General features: G+C 37.6%; 3 protein-coding genes across 4 annotated transcripts; all 3 read left to right on the forward strand.

The window, feature by feature from the left end:
• Positions 1 to 387: 387 nt before the first annotated feature.
• LOC145889784 (putative mitogen-activated protein kinase kinase kinase 7-like) lies at positions 388 to 1,656 on the forward strand. Its single transcript, XM_082980815.1, has 3 exons — positions 388 to 515; positions 577 to 746; positions 806 to 1,656. The coding sequence occupies exons 1-3, from the start codon at positions 507 to 509 to the stop codon at positions 1,062 to 1,064; spliced, it is 438 nt and encodes a 145-aa protein (XP_082836941.1). The 5' UTR covers positions 388 to 506; the 3' UTR covers positions 1,065 to 1,656.
• A 6,551-nt stretch (positions 1,657 to 8,207) lies between these two features.
• On the forward strand, positions 8,208 to 10,560 carry LOC145889625 (receptor-interacting serine/threonine-protein kinase 1-like). Of its 2 annotated transcripts, XM_082980611.1 has the most exons (6): positions 8,208 to 8,246; positions 8,305 to 8,349; positions 8,441 to 8,613; positions 8,685 to 9,469; positions 9,727 to 9,822; positions 9,881 to 10,560. In XM_082980611.1, the coding sequence occupies exons 2-6, from the start codon at positions 8,332 to 8,334 to the stop codon at positions 10,426 to 10,428; spliced, it is 1,620 nt and encodes a 539-aa protein (XP_082836737.1). In that variant the 5' UTR covers positions 8,208 to 8,246; positions 8,305 to 8,331; the 3' UTR covers positions 10,429 to 10,560. The 2 variants fall into 2 exon arrangements, with proteins under 2 accessions (XP_082836737.1, XP_082836736.1); XM_082980610.1 differs by having other exon boundaries at positions 8,226 to 8,349.
• A 4,774-nt stretch (positions 10,561 to 15,334) lies between these two features.
• LOC145890413 (ATP-dependent RNA helicase DDX1-like) lies at positions 15,335 to 22,389 on the forward strand. Its single transcript, XM_082981405.1, has 14 exons — positions 15,335 to 15,714; positions 15,949 to 17,142; positions 17,351 to 17,512; positions 17,834 to 18,026; positions 18,305 to 18,537; positions 18,820 to 19,065; positions 19,155 to 19,259; positions 19,669 to 19,785; positions 20,049 to 20,223; positions 20,611 to 20,825; positions 21,143 to 21,325; positions 21,432 to 21,514; positions 21,640 to 21,745; positions 21,917 to 22,389. Exons 2-14 carry the CDS (start codon positions 16,909 to 16,911, stop codon positions 22,076 to 22,078), a joined length of 2,214 nt encoding a protein of 737 aa, XP_082837531.1. The 5' UTR covers positions 15,335 to 15,714; positions 15,949 to 16,908; the 3' UTR covers positions 22,079 to 22,389.
• Positions 22,390 to 24,919: the final 2,530 nt, after the last annotated feature.

Genomic DNA, 24,919 nt, shown 5'->3' on the forward strand with positions numbered 1-24,919 from the left:
CCCTCACGACCCTCTTCAAATTTTTCCACAGCTGCTCCGTGTTTAAAAGTAACCTTATTTGTGGATGTTTCAAACAGCACGTGAAAAACTTTACTATCCTATGTAGTAAACCAACGCATATGTAGTGTGAGATCCCAGTTATACCATTGCACGACATTTTATAAGCTTGACATGTTCACACATTCTCCTGGATGTTAAAATCAATGAAAGCAAATTAATTTATTTCCACCGATCCCGTTGAACGTGTGCGACCGACCCCATACAATGCAGTCATAGCTGAGAGTGGGTTTGTCGTATTTCAGACCCTTTTTATTATTGAGAATCATCAAACGTGACCAACTTGCTTTGTACTCGACCTTCGCCAAGGAAGCAACAAAAGGTTTGATAACAGAAGGGCGTAAGTCGGAATCAGCTGCTAGTTTAAGAAAATAGTGCAACAAAGTTTAGGCCTGCAGACTGTGTTTAGTCAAAGTAAGCTGAAGAAGGTCGTGTGGAAATTGCAAAAAATGAGCCAGGTTGTTAAATGAAGTTTGTCAAAGTTTAGAATTTATTGTATGCATTCCATTTTGCTTTCAGTTGTGCGAATTTGATGCCGAAGATATTCTTTGTGACCTTGATAGGAGCGAAGTTGGTTCAGGTGGTCATGGTGATGTTGTTGTCGGGCAACACAAAGTTTTCAATCAACTCGCGATCAAAATTTTTAAAATTTGTGGTGGACTCAAGGACAAAAGGCTTATCAAAAAAAAGTATAACGATAAAGTATATCCAATATCAAGTAAAGTTTTTTAATAAATCTTATGCGCAGATTTGAGAGGGAAATTGGACACTTGCAGAAAGCCAACCATGAAAACATAATACGAGTGTTTGGCCATGTCAAATGGCCTTATGCGCTTGGAATTGTGATGGAATTTTGCCCTGCAGGAAATTTAAAGCAAATGGTGTCTGATCCTGATATCCCTGTAGGAGTTTCCCTTTCCGTTCGAATGCTTTCGGATATTGCCACAGCAATTGCCTTCATTCACAACTTGTTTGAGGACAAGCGACTTATCCATCTTGACATATAAAGCCCGAAAATATTTTGCTCTCAGATAGACTGCGGTGTAAGGTCGGCGACTTCGGCAGTGCCGAACTTGCCGCATTAACTGGAACAACAACAGAACTGGCTTTAGGTCATTCACCAATAAAGGCCGTAACGCCATTTTACACGCCACCAGAAAGGCTAAGTAATATGTCTATTCGTCCAAGGAAGGAGCATGATGCTTATGGTTATGGAGTAGTGGCGTATGTGGTCATTGCTCTTGTACCATCACCCTACCCTGTAGGAGAACAAGAAACAATTTTGAATTCGATTAAAAATGGCGCCCGTCCCAACCTTGAGGTGGTGCAGGAACGAGTCAGAAACCTTGACGACCGCGACAAAGCGTCAGTTCAGAAGCTGGTGGAAATTATGAAATTATGTTGGAACCAAATTCCTGACCACAGACCAAACATGCTGACCGTCAAAGACGACATGATGGCACTGTTGCGAGACCAATCACCGGATGATATCAACAAGCAGGAAGCTACAGCTTTACGTCAAATGGATTTCAACACCAACACATTTACTAATCCAGATCGACTCGTTCCACTTCACACGTATTCCACTCAGGATAAACGATTTAAAGGTATTCTGACATTATATTTAATTCTTGTTTAACTAATAGGCCTATACTCCCAAATTTACGAGGGTCATTATTTTCAGTTTGGTTTCCATGGCTATGACGTGTTTATTTCTTATTTGATATGATTATTAGAGTTTCGTGGACAACCAGTTTCTCAAGAAGTAGAAGAAGATCACCAAAACGACACGCTGCCTTTACGTGTCCAAAATGTATTACAAGAAAGGAAAGACAACGTTGAAATACCAGGTTGACTTTTAGCAGTGTAACCTTCAATATTTGCATTGTTTGTTTTAATCCTAACAGTAAACCCTTACTCATAACATGTGCTATGTAGCGATATGTAAAAACAAATACTACAAAGCTTGTTGTCTGTTATAAATAAACATGTCTGCTTAAATTGCAGGAAATTCATTGCGATTATTCTTCAGCCTGGCGCTAATTATAATTGGAGTTGGGGTGATCATTTCTTTTTTCTATCCCTATGCTACCAACTTGGGAAAGAAAAAGCAACCCTCTAAAATCCCTAAGCAATTGCCCCCCTTTCCCTCCGATTTAAGACTTGAGTCACAACTGGGATATACTGGTAAGTATTTGTAGCAATTTTCGAAGTTACTAATGCAGTAATGTGCTCTTGTTTTATATCTACAACATTTTACAGAGTTTTTCGACAATAGCCAAAAAGCAGCAAAACTTCTTGGAGCGTTCACACATTTTTTAAACCACTCTCATCTACTGGAAGCTTCTCTTGTCAAAGACCATCTTCTGTTGCTGGTGAAACAAGAAACTACAGCTTTCCAATTAAGGTCGTACGCTGACAAAAACGTACTAAGCCAACAATATTTTCAAGCGGTTGTTTTTTATCAGTTGGCATTGCATATTTATGCCAGTCATCCAGATATCTATCACAAAGCCGAAGGATTTCATCGTTGTGTCACAGGTTTAAAAAGCGCTGCTGTAATTTTACTCAAGTCATTTGTGATAAACCGAAATCTTGTTACAAACTATATTTTGCCTGTAGTAGAAAATATTGTGGCGCAGTTGCACAGTTTTGAAAAAGTAAATAAGCTTGAACAAGGCAGAATTGAAGTAGAGTGTTTAATTTTACTTCATGAAATTTACCGTGCCCTCCCTCACAAGGATAATGCTGACAAAGTGCTACAAAATGCATTAAATCTGTTAGATGAAAGTTATGGTGATGCAGAAAAAAAACATGAAGTATACGGCATACTATTGTTCAACCTCGGGACATTAAACGCAAATAACTCAAACCACAAAGACGCTAAGGACCTTTTTGAAAAAGCAAAATTGGCCTTTAAAGAAGCAATGAATATAAGTGATGCACAAAGGCGCAAACAAATAGATAAATGTGATGACGAATTAAAGAAACTAACACGTTTGTAACAATTTTCGTTTTTAAGATGCTTTACAACTTAACATTCGTGGTATTTTGCTAAATATTTTTTATTAATCTTTTTTAACTTTCCAAATGTTAGTGGTGGTAATGTATTCTTGTAAACTGTGTGTATTTACTCTTGTTTTATTTTGTTATTCCGTGATCTGTTTTTTGTATACCAGACAAAGATTGTCTCCGGATGAGTTTAATAACTGGGGGAATGTAGGCCTATTGTACGATTTCAAAGCAGGTGTGCGATCCTACCGCCCATATCAAATTTCGTCATACCATTATTCTGTACATTGTAAAAATACAAGTGCGTCATATAATGTGGAGTGATTTGTTATGTTTTAGAATTGTCCTCTTCGCCTTGAAAGGTTCGGGTTGTTGGCCTAATATACTAACGCGTTGTACTACTTGCGCCACTTTAAAAACTGGTAAAGCGGCAAAAACTAAATCTTAATCTGATGACATTTCGACTCCAAATAAGATGAAAGAAAAGTAAGGGTGAAAAAATATTCACCAGGTTAATTTTCTGCAGCTCATTTGATAATTAGTCGTCAACTCATTTTTCTCACAACACAGAATGTGTTGCTTATTCCGCAATAATTTAGTCGCATATTCGCAAATGTCTGTGCAATTCAGTTTTACCCAGTTCGTTTAGTTACAATATATGATTAACCCGAGGTCAAGAAATGTGGCATATAATGGATCATGATTGGATGTTACAAACAGTATTTTTTTTGTTTGGGTGTGGGGCTTAGCTCAGAAGATAAGGCGATATATCGGTCATAAGCGTAGGCCTGAAATATGACGAGTTTTGACACCGATGGCCAACCATAAACCCCAGAAACAATAGCTCTAGATAAGAGCCCATGTTACAACAGTACCATGCAGTTTGGCGCAATACCCGCAAATCACCGCTCTCGCCTTGTTCAGCCCTAAATACGCCCCTGGTCTCAGAGTTCAGTTTTCACGAATGTTCCTTGAAGTTCACCGACCTTCGATTGCATTTCCCGAAATTCGCATCTTTGGAAGATGGAGGTTGGGCAACTCTCATGGCTGACAGGGAAGATCACTACAGTTAGATGAGTAGATGGTTTGTGTGTCGTTATACGCGCCCCATTTTATACATTTATGAAAATGCAAGTGCTGCCAAATATTTGCTTGTGTTGTTGTCTAAATTCGTAAGATCATATCTTGCTTACTGAAGCATTCTGTTCGTCTTACGTTATTAGTAAAAAACTATGATGTCGTGTATGAATAACTGCCAAATACAGCAGTGTGGTTGTGATGCGACCTGGAAACCCAAAATTTCCTATCGCTCCAACATTCAATGCGCCTTCTACATTTATAGTGGACACAGATGAAGGGTTTGGGTCGTTAGCTTAATATTACTAACGCGTCAAAAACTTATTCTTCATCTGATAACAGCCCGACTCTATAAATAAGGTTAAAGAAAAGCAAGCGCGAAAAATGCTCACCAGGTTAATTTTCTGCTGCTCATTTGGTGGTTACTCGTCAACTCATTTTTCTCACAACACAGAATGTGTTGCTTAATCCGCAATAATTTATTCGTATAAAAAGCGAACGATTCACTTATACCCAGTACATTTATTTACAGTTCATGATTTACATGTGGCGTCTAAATATAGAGTACGGAGATAAAAAAGAAAAGGAAAGTTTTAGAGTTAGGACTCGAGGTTCAAAACAGTAGTTGTTTTCTTGGTACGGATTAACTGGTTGATTACAAACCACAACGAAAGTTGAAGGACAAGAAAACTACATTATAAACCGACGGTTTTAAATTTGGACATAAAGTGACAGATCTGCGGTTTAGGTAAACTAGTAACAAAACGTGGTTTATTGAAACAACAGTTAAAATCACAGAAAGTTGAAATGTTATTATTTTAAATCTCGAAACTCTACAAGCACTTTTTTTGTCTTATTTTTTTCCCTCAGTTTTTATTTATTTCTTTTTTTCTATTTGCGAAGCCCATGCCCTCTCTCTTTTATTTTGAGGTTGTTTGTTGCTGCTTCCGTCCGCTTTTCTTCCATTTTTGTTTCTTCTTGCATTTTTGTTTCTTCTTTAGAGTAATACTTTCCAGCAATTATCACTAAACCAGCGATCGCCGCCAAACCTAAGGCAACTCCTGGGCCCACAAGGAACGCCAGCCCAAGGGAAGTTATCTTAAAAGAGATATCATCAGGCATATCTTGACCTTTAATCCTACAATAAAAAAGATTAACAACGTCATGGCTCTGAGTCAAAAATGTGCTGGGAGAAACCTATTCCGAGATCAGATTATAATTGATTGTAAAGGAGGAAATTACGGAGGAAATGTTTGGCTTAAACGACAAAGTTATAGATGCGACATTCAGTGTTTTATCAGAACAGTTTCCGGCGATTGACGGAATGCAAAACGCTTCAGCATACCCGCGTGCAATGGTTAAGTAAGGACTTAAACCCCACAGCAAAAGTTCATTTAAACATTACTGGTTATGATAATCATTGGGTTACAGTTTATAATGTTACGAGCAATACTTGATTGAGTATAGCAAGTGTAGAAAATGGTATCACCCAACATGTTTTGAGCGCGCCATACCGGATGAAACTAATAACTTCATTTATAAATCCACGGCCCCTACGTTCCAACAATACTTCATTAAATTTTATACTTTTTTGCTGATAACTCCGCGGCCCCAACTAAACCTAAACCATTGAAGAACTTGTTGAAATACCTTTCAAACCATATGTAACTAGTTCAATATTACGAGGGAATGCATGTCTACCGACCGAATATTAATCATAACTATTATTACAAATTACGCTATTTCGTTCACAACTCTTTTCACAACTCTGTGGCCCCAACTACACCTATATCATTGGAAGGCCTGTTAAAATACCTTCCACTATCCCACCCAAACCAACACCTACAGCTCAACAAACGCGAAATCACTATCTCCCCACAAACCTCCACCTACAGCTCAACAAACGCGAAACCACTATCTCCACCCAAACCTCCACCTACAGCTCAACAAACGCGAAATCACCATCTCCACCCAAACCTGTATGGTTGGTCATCGGTGTCATGACTTGTCATATTGTACGTTTCTACACGTACTTTATTAACCTTTGTACACGTTATTTAAAGCCTGGCCGACAGCGTCATAAGCGTAGGCCTAAAATATGACGAGTTTTGACACCGATGGCCTACCATAAACCTCCACCAATAGCTCAACACAACAAGCAACAGAAGGTAGAAACAAAATGGCAAAAAATAACGAACTCTGTCTGAAAAGTTCTATGGGTATTTTTTGTGACGGTTATGATCGGTATATTCGTATATTCGGTCGGTAGACATACATTCCCTTGATTTTTTTAACGAGTTAGGTATGGTTTGAAGGGCATTTCACACGCTTTCCAGCAGTGGGGGTCGTGGATTCATCGATGAAGTTATGACCAATTTTTGTCAATGTATATTATATCTGTTTCAAAAATCGTCGATAATTATTTTAAAACTACGCGTCTTTCTATGCAATTTGTGCGAAATCATCGAAAATCATCGCTGGCTCTTGCCGACAAAATCATGGCCGACAACCCGGTATGGGACGGGTAGAAAACTTTCGTCATTACTTGCAAGTATGACGTCATAACAGTACGTCACAACATGTGATTTAACAGCTTTGAGAAAACCTTGCTCTTCGTATTGCAGTTTTTTTGCCGCTGTTTATTTCGTTAATTTTACTTCCTCTGTTTTAATTTTTTTTGCCGTTACCTCACAGGTTTTACTCCCTTTTAACCCTTCTACCGGAATAATTGTGAACTATTACATTTGTTTAGCTTTACTCCAGGTTAATACTCGCTCACCGCGTACAAACTGACACCTAGCGGATACGAGTGTGGACGTCAGAACACGAACAAGGGTATAACGATTCATTTGTCGTTTGGTGAACTACTCGCTGGTAGTTAGAGGGTCGTTACCTATTTGTTAAGGTCAGTTTACATTTTACACATCAGTTCAGTTCAGCACAAATGTTCTCCAGACACAATCCTGAGTACACTTGTCCATCAGTCTTGCAATGAGATAGAAATTAAACGGTATGTCCCAACCACGTTAAAAATTAACAGCAGATGAGAGCACATATTACACCAGTACCATGCAGTATGGTGCAATACCCGCAAATTCTTTTGTTTGAGCTTCTTGACCAACGGGATTGTGTTCTAGATAAGGGTTTCAGGCGGATTTAACCCTTCTCTTTTTATAACTTTTGAGGTGTTTAGACGCGAAACTAAGGAAGAAATAGACTGGTGCCCTAACTCACTACTGGTGCCCTAAATTGCTAAACTTGTCTATATTTCAAAACAGGGTTGCACTTTCACTAATTTACATTTTCCAGATCTTGTGTGCTATAAGATCAAATTTACTAGTTTTGTTCAGTTCGCATTTACGTATTCTGCACCGAAAAGTTTAAACTAGTCAGTGATTATCGCAACAAATATCCGACAACTTTATTCGACAAATCATTTTTTAACATTTAGATTTTCATGGATATGAGAGGGCAAACTTTGAGTCACAAACATGTTTTGTGAGGAGTTTAATAATTCTTTCAATGCAAACCCGAAAAAATCTAGGCAGACTCATATATGAACAACTATGTCACAAAGCCAATCAGGTAACTTTCGTCATTTAAAGTTTTGAACTTTAACTTGCTTCGACGCCAATTAAAATATCCTGATTGCTCTACTCCGCACCCAGGGGAAACACCAATTGGTGCTCCCTGTGGACTCGATCGAGTCTTTCAACTAACGCTTGTGTGCGAACCTGTTCGTTTGAAACTTTCGATATCCGTGTGGACAAAAAGAATTCAACTTTATTCGTACGTGATATCAAGTGAGTTTTGTGTTTCAGACAACGGCGCTTGTTGTAGGAAGAGCACGAACTTCCAATTGAAAACGACCAAATATCAAAGTACAAGTTTTGTTATCCTTTGTTCAACCCTGTTAGTAATAAAAATAACGAACTGTTGAAAACAGATGGAATAATATTTATTAAGTGGGAATACAAAAGGTGTCACCGAGAAACCAGTCTATTCTTTTGTGACCGTCGGGTCTTATTGTCGCGCATAACTACCATGATTCTGTGTTGTATGGTTTGTAGTGCTGGAGTTACTTATTTCGTTTTCGATAAGTTAAACCACAGACTGTTTTTGAAGACAGAACGTTTTTTGAAACATATATTATTGCAGGAGCTCATATACTGATTAAGCTGAAGAATGGAGCTGGAAGAAAACGTAAGCTTAAAAAAAAACCTTTTATCGTTGAAAGTTTTTACGTGACTTCCTTTAACACTTAGAATAATGGAGTTCTTGGTGTTTTTTTCAGTTTGTTGAGATCTCACCTCGTGACATCTTATGCGACCCAACGAAATATGAGGCAGGATCTGGTGTATTACGTGATGTTGTGGTCGGTTTTCACAAAACAACAAACCAATGTGTTGTTATTAAAGTGATCAACGTTACTGAGGATCGTCAGGACAAAACTTTCATGAAAAGAATGTGAGCAAAATATTTTGAATTATATTGTAGTTGATTTTCGTGATGTAAGAATTGCATTCTGTTTACTGTAGACTGAAAGAAGAATTGGGTAATTTGCAAACGATAAACCATCCAAACGTAGTGCGCATATTAGGATTTGTCGAATGGGAATTCGCATTTGGAATTGTGATGGAGTTTTGCCATGGTGGAAATTTACAACAACTTATTTTGGATCATTCGATTCCACTTGGATTTTCGCTTCGTCTCTGGCTTCTAACAATGATTGCGAGAGCTTTGTCAGATTTTCACAGTTTACCTGGTGGCAAATGTTTGGTTCACAATGACGTCACACTCGAAAATGTGCTGCTCACTCACAATTTGGTTTGTAAACTGCCATATTTATGTGGTTCTAATGCTGTGATTATTGATTCAGCGAGAAGTGGGTTTGACCGCAAACTTGCTTATATTGCACCGGAAAAACTACAACGTCTTAATATGAAACCAACAACGGAATTAGACGTGTACGCCTTTGGTATAATGACGTATACCGTCGTATTCCGTGCACTTCCTTTTTCAGAAAACACGTCACCAAGCGGTATAATTGCAGGGCTAAGACCAGACTGTAGTTTGATAGAAGAACTTAAACAAACACTCAGTGACAATGAAAAAGTAATATTGGATTTGTTGGTGAAAATTATGAAGCAATGTTGGGATCCAAATCCCGCTGCAAGACCAAAGATGGCAGAAATTACGATGAGGTTGAAAAATCTCCTCGAGCAAAACTCAGAAGCAATCGTACATCAACTGGAAGAAGCAAAACGAGCGAAGCGAATTACAAGTCCTCTGCAATTTTCTGCAAGGGTCAGAAGATTTAAAGGTACCGTAAAACTTACAACATGTATTTTTACATTAGTTTTCAACATCGAAAGTTGCACAATAGAGTGACAGATAATTCGAGCCTGTCTCATCTTTCATGTTAAACAAAACACATTAATATATTTTTATGATCGCACTGAACCTGATCTTTTACTCACTCTTTGTGAGTAATTTTGAATATAGTAAGGACATAATACAAGGATCCGTCGGTCACCACCAAGCAAAAATGCACTAATCTCATCACGTTACGAATTGCAGAAACTAAAAGGGGACATGACGTCACAAACGATTCGTCGTCTTTCGTCGCCTGCAAAAAAAACAAAACCCAAGTGGAATTGCCGGTTTTGCACGAAGGTAACCGACGTGGACTTATTTTTTCATTATGTTTTAATGTTAATGCTATTTGTTGCAGACACAACTGTTGGTGATCAAAATCTGATATCACGGTACCGCAAACTAATGAAACACGAGCGTTTCAAAGAAGCTGACCACGTAAAACTCGAATATTTACGCTCACTTCAAGGTTCATCAATTCCAACTGACGTTTCTTTGAAGAAAAAAGCTGACGAATATTTCAAAGAACAGAAATACTGGGAAGCTATGATGTTTATAGAATTGGCGTCGGACATTTATGCGAGGGGATTTCCCCGTAAGGAATCTGTGACCGGTATAACTGCATGTGTTGCAGCACTGAACAAAGTTGCCCGGAAACTGATTGTGGAGTCGCCAATTGTTGGTTTGGAAAAGCAAAGAAGAATTAGAGTGGTCGAAAACCACGTGATACCTTTCATGGAAAAATTGAAGGAGAAAATATTCTGCTTAAACTGTGAGGATCAGAAAGAAGCATGTGAGACTGTGGTAGTTTCTATTGACAAATGCCAGGGTTATATTTTGGGGCAGAATGGTCGTCGTTCTGAAATGTATAACGATGAATGCCCGACGATTAGTGTAGGCAAATAATTAATTGGATCACACAGAACCGGAATTGGCGTGCAAAAAATTGTTTGAAAAGTGGTTCGTTTTTTGTATTCTTGTATTTTTAGTTTAGTAATTGCTTGTAGTTTTTATTCAATTGCTGATTTCAAACTCACTATGCACACAGAAATAAAAATTATCCACATGCTTTGTTTGCACATCAAGTGCCTCATGCTATAGCATTGGTTCTTAACCTTTTTCTTTCAAACCCAATTTAATGCGGTTACAGTTTGGCGACGTGGTGCTTGGTTATCATGTGCTATAAAAAAAGAGGCACTAGACGGCACAAGAACGCAGTAATGTTTCATGCAACGGTTTGATTAGCATTGGCAGGGTCAAATCTCGTTCCGGCTTGTCAGGAAAAAGTGACTGATCCAATTAAACTGCAATACCTGGGTTACGAAGCCTGTAAACCTAATGGAGGCTACAAGAGGCCGGGCACGCGGATTCCATGCGAAACATCACTAACGTTTACCAATGTTTGAGGTCATTCAAGACGCAGCAAACCATTTTTGATCATCTCAACTGAAAATGAAAATAACTCATCAAGCAAATAAGTTTAATTTTTCTTGAAATCGATTATTGTTTATCATCGTGCAATGCGCAAAAATTGGTACTGGTACACACTCTTTTTCCAAATATTTGTTACTACGAGCCTAAGCTACAGAATGCATTTGAAACTACACAAATCCTAAAGCGATTGGCAAAAGATAAATAACGCAGAAATGTAAAAATTAGTTATGCTCCAAAAACAGAAAAAATCCGGATTCGGCCGAATCCAAATAGTTAATGACGTCATAATTTTACACATTGATTGCAAAAAATCACAAGCATCGTTTATATATTTTTCTTTAGCAGCTCGTCCATTCTAAAATCGAAGGCCGCCTTTTATCCAACCGATACCAAAATTCATTTGACCCATTAGAGCCAATTGTTGTTGCCTTTGTTGTTCCTCCAACTTTCTTTGTTCTTCTGCTTTTCGTTTCTCAGCGTCGTAATACATTGCAACAATAAACACAGCTGTAATAGTCGTCACAATACAAATGCCTGGGTTTTAATTCCTAGGTTTCAATGCGTGGGTTGCAATGCCTTGGCTGCGAAGCCTGTAAACCTAATGGAGGCCACAAGAGGCCGGGTACGCGGATTCGATGCGAAACATCACTAGCGTTTACCAATGTTGTTGTGATGCATTGCAACAATAAACACAATTGCAATAATCGTCGCAAAGCAAATAAAGACAAACCCGTTTGAAGAGTAGAAAAGTTGAAGGCCATCTACAGTTAACCAGATCTCAACGTTACCCGACATAATGTTTTCCTTAAAATACAAAAAGAATATTGTTAACGTCAGTTTCATAAAGACACAGGAATATTGTGGTGTGAGGCGTTCGTTTTTAAGTCGTTAGATTTAGAATGTATGTAGGAACGTCAATAACACTTTGCGGTAAAACATCCTTAGTTTTTAAGCTTCTCTGAATAAAAACGCCCAGTTTGGCAAACGATTGATGCCAAAGAAAAATTGAAAAGTACCATAACATAATAACTACACTTTTAAGCGTATTTCTGGTCGTTGGTTCTTTTCACGCTAAACTAACAAAGAAGATTCCTTCTCAACATTTTCCTGTTATGTCTTCTCGTGCTTAAATTTACTCACTCTGAACTTGTAGGCCTAATCTAATTTTGGTCACAAGCTTTTCATGTAAAAACTAAGAAATTTTACAACTTTTTTTTTACAAATTAAAGCAATGCTACAAATCAAATTAGGACCAGTCTCAGTAATAAGAGCATGGGTAGAAACTCATTATCCGATGACAGCCACAACTGCTTGATACAAAACATGCACCCCTGTATCAACTTTGGAAAATGATTCCCTTGGCGAAGAATTAATGGCTGCGTTGATAGGTAAATATTTACCCTGTAGAGTCTTGTGTTTAAACTGTGCGTAGGCTATAAACTTGGCAAAAAACAGTAGAGCAGTATTTTATAGAATAATTTTTGCTGCAACTCTTTGAGTAAAGGCTCGTTGATCGACACTTCATCTATTACTTGATTCAGAATGGCGCGAATAAATAACTTCAAGGTAACGATAGGACCCTCACTATTACATCACATTTCGTACTGTGTAAACCAACTTGTGAACAGCTATTCATTACTGAAAAAATAATCTTGCTTTGCTGATCTGTTTTTCATCGTCTTCCTGCTGGTTCTCACGTTCACGTCGGCTGTGCTGTGAATGCAGACAAGTCTTTCGTCGAGTCAAGGTTTAAACGGCCTATTTACACTTGGACTTAAGGCAATATTACCTCACGTAACAATTCGTGTATTACGTGCACACTAAATCTACACAATGCGCATAGAAGAGCACGTACAATCAAACAATCAACCTCTTTTTGCAAATATTTATTTCTACGAACTTAAGATACAAACTGTACAAGTAACTATAAGTAACTAACAAGGCTAAAGCGGCTTAAATAGTGCCAGGCGATAAATGGCGGCAAAGTAAAAATACAACTTATAAATAAAAATTTGAAAAAAGATAATATTTCACAACAGTAAAAAAGTAAGAGACGTACGTGGTCGATTAAAATAACTTTTGTTTTAGTTTTGCACCAAAAGCGTTTTTTCAGTTCAAATGCGACATACGCCGCATATTTTCTGTACATGAGAACTTTATACTGAAATATTTAATTTTTGTGACCGGAAATTCTAAAATCGAAAGCCGCCCTTTATCGATCCTATACCAAAATTCAATTCTGCTTCTGCTTGTACGTTCCAATCATTTCTGCTTCTCTCCTCGCCCCTTGCTTTTAAAGCTAAGTGTGTCTTATTTTTTTCTTTTTCCATTTCCAGTTCCATTTTTCTTTTCTGGCAATCCTTGTGAGCCTCCAAAGCTAGTTTTCTTCCTTCATATTCCTTTTCCGTTTGTAAAACCAATCTTTTCTCATCTGCTTTATGCATTCTTATTTCTTCTTCCAGTCGCATTTTCTCCAGTTGTGCTTGTTTTTCTAATTTCTTTTCCTCCAATTTTCTTTGTTCTTGTGCTTTTTGCTTCTCAGTGGCGTGATACATTGCAACAATAAACACAGTTGCAACAATCGTTGCCATGCAAATGATGACTTGTTGGCTCACAAAGAAAGAAAACCCAAGAAAACCTAACGAGATACCCACGTTACCCGACATTTTTTGTTGCCTCAAAATACAAAAATAAATGGACGTCAGTTATTTTGAGACACAGGAATGTTGTGGTATTCACACACGAGATATATATTATCCTGCCTGAATTTGCGGTAGTTTATTCACCCAAATGTCGTAATTTAATTGTGCTAAAAAACTTTATGAGCAAAAATAATTAAGTATAACCTTTCCACCATTTTTTTACAACCAGAGACTGACACGGCAAGTTGAAGAAATTGAACCATTTTTTTAGCAATGCCACAAAAAATTAAAAATTAGGATCAGCCACATCAATAAGGGGATAAATAGGAACTTGTCCGATGTTAGACAAACTTGTTGTAAAAAACATATACCTAATACCTTTTATAGCCAATGCAGTAATAACGTGTTTTATGCTGCACCCCTTTAATACAATTTACACTTGGGTGAATGATTTACTTGGGGAAGAATTAAATGGCTGAGCAGGATGGTAAATATTTATCTAATAGAGTGTTTGGCATGGATATCGTCTTCTAGCTGATTTTGTAATGCGCTTTTGACCAGTCACCGTTATCACATCAAAGTCACATTTAATTCAACGTGTTTATGTTGTGTGTTCATATGCTGTATGTAGATAAATACGAATTCACTCTAGGCTACTTGTACAACAAAGAATCAACTCTGTGCCTTTAAGGATTATGCAGACAAGCATATTTATAAGCTTATATACTGCACGTATGCTATAATCTGCCAAAAACATTAGGGAAAGAAATTTGGTTCACCTTTTGCCTCGCCTTTATAGCCGTAAGGGTCGTTTATTGACTCTTTACCTAATGCTTGATTCAGAATGGCGTGTATAAGTGACTTCAATGCAACGATGAAACTCCTCGCATTCCTCACTATTACATTGCATTTCGCTGCAGGAATCCAATTTTACTTTTTCAAAAAAGTATTGCTTCCTTGTTTTCACTGTCTTCCTGTGCTATGTTGCGCAACGCAGGCCAGGCTCATCAAGTTTAAACGGCCTGTTTAAATACATGGAAGTAAGTCAATATTACCTCACGTAGCAACTCATGTATAAACGTGTGTAATCACTGGGTTGCTGGAAACTAAATCATGAAATATAGAAGTCTCGAAACGTTACTTGAAAAACAAACTGCTAGTTGAGAATTATTTTGTTTTTTTAACTTGGACTGAAACGTTTGTGTTTTATTGAAATATAATCTTTCGTTTTTGATATTTTTTCGTCATCGCAAAGACTTGGATAATTTCTTCGGAATATATTGCTAACATTTACTAAACACCGTTGCAATTATTTTATTCTGCTTGCACGTTTGTTTATAACCTGGCAAAACGATTGTGGTAAAGGTGAAACCAGAGTCACATAAATGTTCAGTGGGTTTTGGGTGAAACGTACTGTGTAAACAAAGTATGTATAAAATTGTCATACTTTGAAATAAGCATCTCATTGCACTTTATTTAAAAGGCGCTGAACATAAAAAAAAACATTTTTAGTTAGGGGCAGCACCATAAAACGCATGACGTCACAAGCATCGATATTTTTGGAAAAAATACTTACGTAGACAAGTCAGGTAAGACTCGCCTTTTTCTCGTCTCTCTCTCTCAGACTTAGTAGAGAAGTCGGGTATCAGACAAGTCAGGTAAGACTCGCCTTTTTCTTGTCTCTCTCTTTCTCTCTTAGACTTACGTAGACAAGTCGGGTATGGTTTGGTGGGAACGTATTAGTCGCAGGACACCAAAACGTTTCTTGTTGCAAAAATAAACCTTTGTCTATGACGTGCAAACTACTAAACATTTGTTTGTGTTGGTTTACTTTCAAGAAAATGAGTTAAACACATGTAAGTTTCCGCCAAACATGTTAGAGAGAGAAAGACGAGAAAAAAGCAAGTCTTACCTGACTTGTCTACGTGAGAGAAAGAGAGAGACGAGAAAAAGGCGAGTCTTACCTGACTTGTCTACGTAAGTATTTTTTCCGATATTTTTGAGTTCAAGTTTCAAGAGCCCTTCTTGAAAAACTGCCTGGACAATGAAGGTTGATCACAACGGATGGATTTCGAAAACGTCTGCAAAGCGTAGCAGCAGCTTAAATTGTGCCAAGGTGAACTACTACTGTAACTTGTTAAAGACTATTTGTAAGTTTATAATGAGGTATTTTTGTTTCATATTTTTTATTTATTTTAAATATGTTGCGATGTAGCAATTCTCGGTAAAACATGGAACAAATAAACCCCAAGTTTAATATGCATACCCACTTTACATATTATTATGTTAGGCTGAGCAGCAACATCTCTGTAATTATTGCCTAACCAATATTATGTATTACCTTTTGCAGAAAAAAAGGACTCCAACAATTTCGAAGGTGCGTTATGGGGCTCTGAAGCATTTACAATTACCTGAGGAAACTGGATTGAAGCAAACCAAATTGTTTCAGTTTACAAAGATTGTTCACAGCAGGAAAAAATGTAACGTCCAAAAAACATCTAAAAAAACTAATTGCAATGCTTCTGATCTTGTACAAAGTGATGCGGAATGTACAAATGCTGCAACAGGCTCTGTCGTACGAACTGGTAATGATAAGGAAAACTTACAAAATTGCACAGCAAAAGTGCTCCATGTTCAGAAGCACAGCAAACTTGTTAAATGCCCAGAGTCAGGTTCAGATACATCAGAGCAATGTGATAAAGACATTTCTGTTGCTACTTGTGCTAATATAAGGTATGACACAGGGACAATCTCACTTCTAAGTGAGAATAAACTTCATGAAGAAAACAAAAATAAAAACAGTGACAATTACGATTTGACAATGAAATATGTTGTTGACTCACAGGGTGACCAAGTTTTTGATTGTTTTGAGTCAAAACCTGAATGCACAGAACAAGAAGTGGAATCTCAGTTGGATAGTGAGATGTATTTTAATTTCAAAAATGGAATTGTTGTGCAAAGTACTCTGAACATTGAGTAGCAAATGATGCTTTGTGTGACTTATATTTTTATTGTTCTTGTACATTTTGCAGTCCTATTTTACGTTCTTTATTGGTGTACCTTTTTCTTGAATATCCCCAAAAACGAAGCAGTGTCAACAACACAGTTTATTGTAATGGGTGCAAATTGCCAACATTTACATGGTTATGCTTGGTGCATGTGTGAAAATAATATGCTTGGGTGACAACTGACAAATACCTGTTATTGGATGATATTTTTTATGTACTATGCAATCTTTCTTTTGTATTTGTTTTACAGTAGTTAATTAAGGGTTGGTTGTGTTTCTGTGACAATCAAAACTTGCCACAAAATGACTGCATTTGAAAACTTGGGTGTGATGCCTGAGATTGGCAAAGTGGTGACTGAATTGGGTTGGAATTTACCAACCGATATTCAAGTTGAGTCCATTCCCCTAATTCTTGGCGGAGGTGATGTTTTGATGGCCGCTGAAACTGGCTCTGGAAAAACTGCAGCCTTCAGTATTCCAGTCATTCAGATTGTGCATGAATCGTATACTAGTAAAGGCACAACTTCAAAACTCAAGGTAATAACTAATCATCTTTTATAAACAACATGCAGTAAATTTTGCAAAAAAGTGTTTGTACATAAAATATGTCCAGTTTCTTAACTTAATCAAATTCTACATATAGTTTCAACGGAGGGTTGCCAACCTTTATCTTAAATTTGTTATGTTTTCTTTTATATGCAGACTTGCTTTTTTAACAAATATAATAACACCCCATTTTTTTCAGGCATCTGGTCCAGTTTTTCAGAAGTGGCAGATGAACCCATTTGACCGAGGTTCATCTTTTGCCATTGCTCCAAATGGCTTGCTGTGTCAATGTCGCGAGTTTAAAGACTGGCATGGTTGTCGTTCAACAAAAGGAATTACTTCTGGCAAATATTACTATGAGGTACATTTAATAATGTAGCCATTTTTCCTGAATAGTGAGGTCATTTTTGACACATTATGAACTGAGTTTAAGCACATTTTGTTTATTTTCTTTGTAAATTTGACTGTGACCAAACATATTTTGCCAACATCCATAATGTCACTAAAACTTTTATGAATATATATATATATAAAAATAAAATGTCACCAATTTTTATGTTTATGAGTTTTATATAACACCTTATTGGTTATTAGTCTACATTTTGCAGGTTATGGTTTCGTGTGTTGATTATATGATCTTTTAACCTGTGTATGAGTATAAGTATAACTCTGTTGCATCCAGGCCACATGTAAAGATGAGGGGTTAAACCGTGTTGGTTGGTCAACCGCACATGCTGATTTAAACCTTGGCATTGATAAACTTGGTTATGGGTTTGGTGGAACAGGAAAGAAGTCCAATGATAGACAGTTTGATACTTACGGAGAACCTTTCACCATGCATGACACTGTTGGTTGCTACCTGGATATGGATCAAGGTCAGTAGAGTTTAATTATTACTACTGGTTACTAGCTATTTTGTGTGTCTGTTTTTTGAACAAGGTAATTTACAAAGCAGTATGTTATAATTAATTTGTTGGATCAATTACTATTCAAAAAGTAGATTTTTCTGGTCAATTTGTACTGTCAAATTTTACAAAAACAAAAATTTATTTCTTTGTCTGTTTTTTTTTTATATGTGTCAGAATTGAGCTGTTAATTATGAATTTTTTTCCTGCATGATTTCATTTTTTCAAACCAGCTTTTTTTCTTGCAGGTTTGATTAAGTATTCCAAGAATGGACAAGATCTCGGTCATGCGTTTGACATACCGGGACACACAAGAAAACAGGCCATGTTTGCTGCTTGCGTGCTCAAAAATGCCGAAATTCAGTTTAATTTTGGTGATGAAGCATTTAAGCATCCTCCTGGTGATGGATATGTTGCGCTTGCAAAAGCATCTGAGAGTGACTCGATCAATAGTTCGTCTACAGGAAGTGCAACAGTTGCAGTGAGTATTGTTTCTATCCGTGTCCGAAGAACTTTTCTGAAACTTTCCTTTTTTTGTGTACGTTATTTCGGAAATTGAGAGCATTTATGTACATTGTGAACTGGTGTTCATGATTTTTTGTTTATGTTGACATTATCTAATTTTCCAGGTTTTACTTTTATTTATCTAAATGTACTTTCATGATGTTAAAAAGATGGTAAGGTGTTCAACCACTACAAATAATAAAATAAAAACATTTGCATTGGATACTTGCTCAAAAAAACCTTCCCAATGTTTGCACAGAAACAAAGCAGCAGAAAGAACAACAATGCTCCTTATGCAATCATAATCGAACCGTCTCGTGAACTGGCTGAACAAACCGCCAATATTATAAAAACCCTCAAGAAAAATATTTCAAAACCTGGACTCAACGAGGTTCTCGTTGTGGGGGGAGTCCCCGCGTCTGACCAGCTAAGGCAAATCGACCAGGGAGTCGATATTTTAATTGGAACGCCCGGAAGAATCGACGACTTTATTTCCACGAGAAAGGTGACGAGGCAATCCTTGTTGTAAATCTAATTTGTTGTTGGTTGGATTTGTGGTTGACAAAAAAAGCCTTAAAGTTGTAATCTGCACAGGTTGATTTGGACCAAGTGAAGTTTCTGGTACTGGACGAATGTGACGGTCTTCTCACTGCTGGAAGTGGCGATTTCATCAAAAGAATGCATTCCAAATGCCCTCAGGTAAACCAATGGAAGCCTGCTGTCATGTGTAACCACACCACTTAGTAATGCAGGATTGGCGCTTAATGTAATATCAAAGATCGCTCGAGACAAAATACAACACCGATGTTGTTTTATGTGCTTGGTTTAGGTCAACTAGTGTTGATTGCAATAAATTATGTAACGATTATCTTTCTTAAGGCTCGTAGGACCTACTTAAAACCAGTAGAGTATATATGTCCTTATTAAAAACGTAAAAACCAATCAAGAGTCAGTGTTCAAACAACGAGTCCTTCGCGTTGCAGCCACGCATGCATAGTCTCAGGTCAGGTCACCACACCCAGAAGCAGTCATAGATAACATATCAGCGGACGCTAGAGGCGGTAAGGAGATGACGGTAAAAATATGTAATAAATATTTCACGTTTTAGGTTGGGAGTGACGGAAAGCGGTTGCAAGTGATCGTGTGTTCGGCAACTTTGCATAGTTTTGATGTAAAAAAACTCGCAGAGAAAATCATGCACTTTCCAACCTGGGTCGACCTGAAGGTAAGCGGGGGAAAAAACTGTTCATTTTCCTTTAAATCATGTAAAAAAAACGCTTTAATTGTCTGGATCACGATTTACAGAAGAAAAACACTTGGCATTGGTTTATTTCGCTGGGCCAGTCTTTTTGATGACTTACTCTAAAAGTAAAGTCACTGAATATTATTGACTTCACCACAAACGGTTGTCAGTTACTGTTTAAACCACCATTCTAATATAACACATTTCACATAATACATTACTGCGTCATACATTTACCTATCGAGGGTGAAGACTCCGTACCCGAGACCGTACATCACGTGGTTGTTCCGGTCAACCCCGTCCTCGACCCGAGTTGGATGGGGTTGAAGAAATATGTACAAACAGACGGAGTTCACCAACAAGATTATTTGAAAAAAGATTCGCCCGAAAAGTGGTCTGAGGCTGTGAAAATACTCAAAGGTATTCTTTAAACTCAGTATTGTACCCAAAGGATCGACGTTGACCAAAAGTTACCACACAATGGAATTTAGTGTGCCCGCTAGTGTAAAAGCTATTACAATGTCACAGAAAACAGATGCACTGATGAGACCTTACAGGTCGTAACAGTGTGTACAACCCTGTCTGCAGTTTGATTTTTGCGTAAATTATCCGACTCTCAGAAAAACAATTTTGCCTATGGTTTTGTGTAGATAACTGTCATAAAAACATGTTTATTGATGTCTGGAGTTTGGCGTTTAATTGCAATGGGTTAATGTAACGAAATAGTTTTTAGAGGAAAGTTAATAAGTACGTAACCATAGTTGACGAATGTGGAATGCTTCTCGTAAATCAAATTTTTCTTTTCAGGTGAATATTGCGTCAAAGCGATACGTGAACACAAGATGGATCAGTCGATCATATTCTGCCGAACCAAACTCGACTGCGACAACATGGAACGTTACTTCATGCAGTTGGGCGGCGGACCAAAATCTTCCACTCATCCGCTTTCGTGCGTCTGTCTCCATAGCGACCGGAAACCCCCCGAACGGAGAAGTAATTTGGAGCGGTTTAAGAAAAATGAGGTGATTGGTTGAATTTTATTTTAGCGAAATATATTTGTCTCATACGAAAGCCCACGGGTTTTAACCTCAGAAATACATGTTTCCAAAACTGTGGTGATTGGTTGAATCTGAAATACTCAGGATTTATGTTGATTTACTGTTTGTGCAGGTGCTTCATACAGCATACTGAGCATAAATCCTGCTGTATGCGTCAAGCCCAGTTGCTTAAGACTTCACTAAAACTGACCATTACCAAAAATCTGTTGTCTCTTACTAAATAATTTCCAACTCATCCTTTTCGTCGGTATATCATTTTACGCGTAACTGTGACGTAACAGGTACGTCATCTCATCTGTACCGATGTAGCGGCGCGCGGGATCGACGTCAGAGGAGTTCCTTTCGTCATCAATGTGACGTTACCGGATGACAAACAGAATTACGTTCATCGGATCGGTCGAGTTGGTCGGGCCGAAAGGATGGGACTCGCCATCTCGCTCGTTGCTACGAAACACAATGAAAAGGTTGGTGCTGCTCGTGTATTGTGGCTAAATGCCTGTTTGGTTTAAATGTGCAAATATACAAGCTATATAGGTTCCCGTGTTTATCCGACCGTTGCTGTCATTTAAGGTTTGGTATCACAGCAATTGCAACACTAGAGGTCGCGGTTGTTACAACACAGAACTTACCGATCGAGGTGGATGTTGCATATGGTGAGTGAAAGAGAAGTTTTGGTGTTTTAAAATACCTTCATTTCGACGTGGCCATAGACGGGTTATTAACGACAAGTTCTGTTGAGGTTCATACCCCCAACCTTGAGGTATTGTCTTTATATTAGGTACAACGAAGGGAGGTTGCTAGGTGATATCGAAGATCATTTGAAAATTACAATCGAACAAACTTCGAATAAGATGGAAATTCCCGTGAATGAGTTTGATGGAAAGGTAGGAATGTGTGTAACTTACATAGTAAAGTTTTACTGCAAGAACGACCATCATTGGCTTCGTTTGACCTCAACAAGCAATCAAATCTTACACTAACTACATATCCTTTATCGCGAAACAAGCACATTGTTTTATTGTCTGTTTTGTAAAATTTTGTGCGTTGCCTCGCAGGTCGTTTACGGGAGCAAAAAATCGTCGGTAGGTGGCGGCACATACAAAGGTCACGTCGCAGATTTGGCGCCGACAGTGGCGGAATTGCAGGAACTGGAAAGATCAGCCCAGACCTCGTTTCTCAACATGAAGAAGTTTTCGTTTTTGACAGCGAAATCATAAAACAATATTTTGATTTCTACTATTGTGACAGTAGAAGTTTATAAACGGTAGATATTGCTGAGCGAAGTAAAAATAACAGTAGTTGTGCAATAGCTCTCAACGCACTGTCACTATATGGTGTCAAAACCCATCTTTTTGCTGTTTTGTAACACGGAAATATTTTTAACATAACAAGATGATGTAGAATGTGTTGTGTTGACGTTCTTAATTTGTCATAACTCCGTTCCTGTTCGTAGCAAACATTATTTTGTTGTCCTTAAAGTTCATTAAGTCCGTGGTGCTCACCGTAAATTCGTAAATTACATTTGGTTGTGGAGATGATGTCTGCGCATAAACGAGTTGCAGCTTTATTAATTTCAGTCATTGCCCAAATGTTTCAATGTCGGAACAACAACAGAAGCAATCTCGTTAGATGCCGCAACAGAAGTTGATTTAAGTGCAATTTTTTTAAAACACAATTGTAGTTTAACAGACTGTTTATAAAAACAACAAAATATGCAGGATAATTTTCCGAGAAACTGAATCACAAAAGTACCTATTCATTATTCTTCCGCCTCAATACCTTTCTGTACAATTCCCTTAAAAAACCTTGCCCTATGATCGCTTAGCAACTCCACAGCTCTGTGTATATTTCCCACAGCACCAGATTGCCAGTAAACCGTTGCAAAGCCTCATTGCGTGCTGTCCTACTGCACCTGTACTCATTTTTTTCAATTGAGCGATAGTAGTTCCCATTCTTGAGTCACAAACCCAGCAATCACATTTCACACATTTATTTCATTTATTTTTCTACTTAAATATATACATTTTTAACTAACACTATCGGGTGATTTCCCTAAAACCAAACTAGTAAACGGATATGAAACATCATGGATGGTAACAATCGTACGTTCCCCAACACTCTGCTCCCTCAAAGTTGTATTTCCTCATGCACATACAGCCATGTTCACACATTTTACATACTGAGGGATTTTCATCGCATGTGCCTTTGCACAAACATTCGTCCACCTTCACTTTATGGTCTTTCACACATTCTGCATGTAAATAAAACACTTACGACAGAGTGTCAAACAACGTCAACGTACCAGTAAAACTGATGACTCGGCTACAAAGCCATGAAATTGCTACTTGTAAGACATACGTCAGCATGGCAATGACGCAGTTTTTTGCATGGAATGGCCAACATGGTTTTAATGGAAAAATACTTATCAATAAATGTTAAAAAAATGTAGAATCTTGAAACATTGACATTGCCACAATGCGGCCTTTAACAATTATATATTACCCTAATGATCAACAGGAAAAAAAAAATGAAATAACTTTTTTTACAAACCTAATGAGCAGTCGTGGGCAGACATGAGTTTTCCTTCGAGATAAAATTCAGCGTGGCAACCTCCACAAATGCTAACTTTGCATGAAGTTGAGTTTTCATATCTCCAACATTTGTTATCCATACACGGATTATATAGGCAGTGTCCAAGGGAGACACCTGATGGACACTTTTCTGCAGTAAAAACAATTGTTTTCCTATTAGAATATTTAAGGCTAAAAAGTATTTTATGTTAGAATCTAACGCTAGTTATCACTAATTAGTCCATAACGAACAAGTTATAAACAAACTGACCGCATTGATCAACACATTCCAACCCATTTGAATATTGACCTTCAGGACATCCACATTTTTTATCCGAACAAAGAACTCGATCAGGATTTTCGCAATTCCTCTGACATGGAACGCCATCCGGGTAATAGACTTCACTAAGCTTACATTCTACCATAAAAAAGGGAAGGACTCTTTGTTTCTCATGTTCTATGTTTCGTGTTGAAATGAGGAAATTTAGCTTTGAAACTTACCACATTGATCCTGATTATACACTACGAGATTGTCGACAAAAATGTGTGCGCAATAAGTTGCCCTTGTTTCAATCCTGCATTCAGCTTCCGGGTGTTGGATGCATTGTTTTGTCAATTTGCACTCTCGTATGCAAGCAAATTCAATTTCCTTACAAACATTCAAATCACCACCTGCAAACAACGTTATTAGGGTTAGGCCAAACCGAAATTCGGCCGAAAAGTAGATGTATGTCAATATATTTTAATTTAGACATAGGCAAAGCGACTTTACTATGCAAATCTTCCATATAGGGTCTAATGCAGTCATCTCCTTGGATTCGTTTTTCTCTGCACCCACAGAACAAAATTTCATTTTCTTGGCATTTAATGGGTATATTGGAGTATTTTGTACAGTGGCATCCAATGGCCCATGAGGTGGGGTTATTTGATTCCATCCAATTCTCTGTTCGGCCCTCTGCAGACAACAAGACAATTATAGTGCTGGATTTAAGCTTACGAATATTAAAGTACCGTCGTAAGTATCCCAATAACCTTGCCAATACTCCACAAATTCCTCATCTACCTTGTAACTATGCGCAACAACTATCACAAAGAACATGAACTTCCACATGGTACAGCTAAAAAGGTGTGAAAAAGTTCAAAATTGTATTATTTTGTTAACTGAAGGCAAATTTTGATGAAGCTGCAACAATAAAAATAACAATTTGGCAATTCGATCTGTACTGAAAAAATCAATGCAAGTCAACGGTTTGGTGCCGCCCTAAAAATAAATGAAATTTCAGTTTGAGCAACCACAACAAAACATCAATTGCGTAATCAGGCAACAGTGTATTAAGTTGCACTCATTCCAACAAAAACACCATGTTAATTTCCAATCAATAACATAATTGTATATTAAATCCAAAGCAATATTATACCTAACGGTGGTGAATAACGAACATAGTCGCCATTGCTTGTGAAAAACAGAACATAAGCAAAAAATGCCTC

Source organism: Ascidia mentula, chromosome 2 (genome assembly GCF_947561715.1).
Source record: "Ascidia mentula chromosome 2, kaAscMent1.1, whole genome shotgun sequence".
In the NCBI taxonomy this organism is placed as follows: Eukaryota; Metazoa; Chordata; class Ascidiacea; order Phlebobranchia; family Ascidiidae; genus Ascidia; species Ascidia mentula.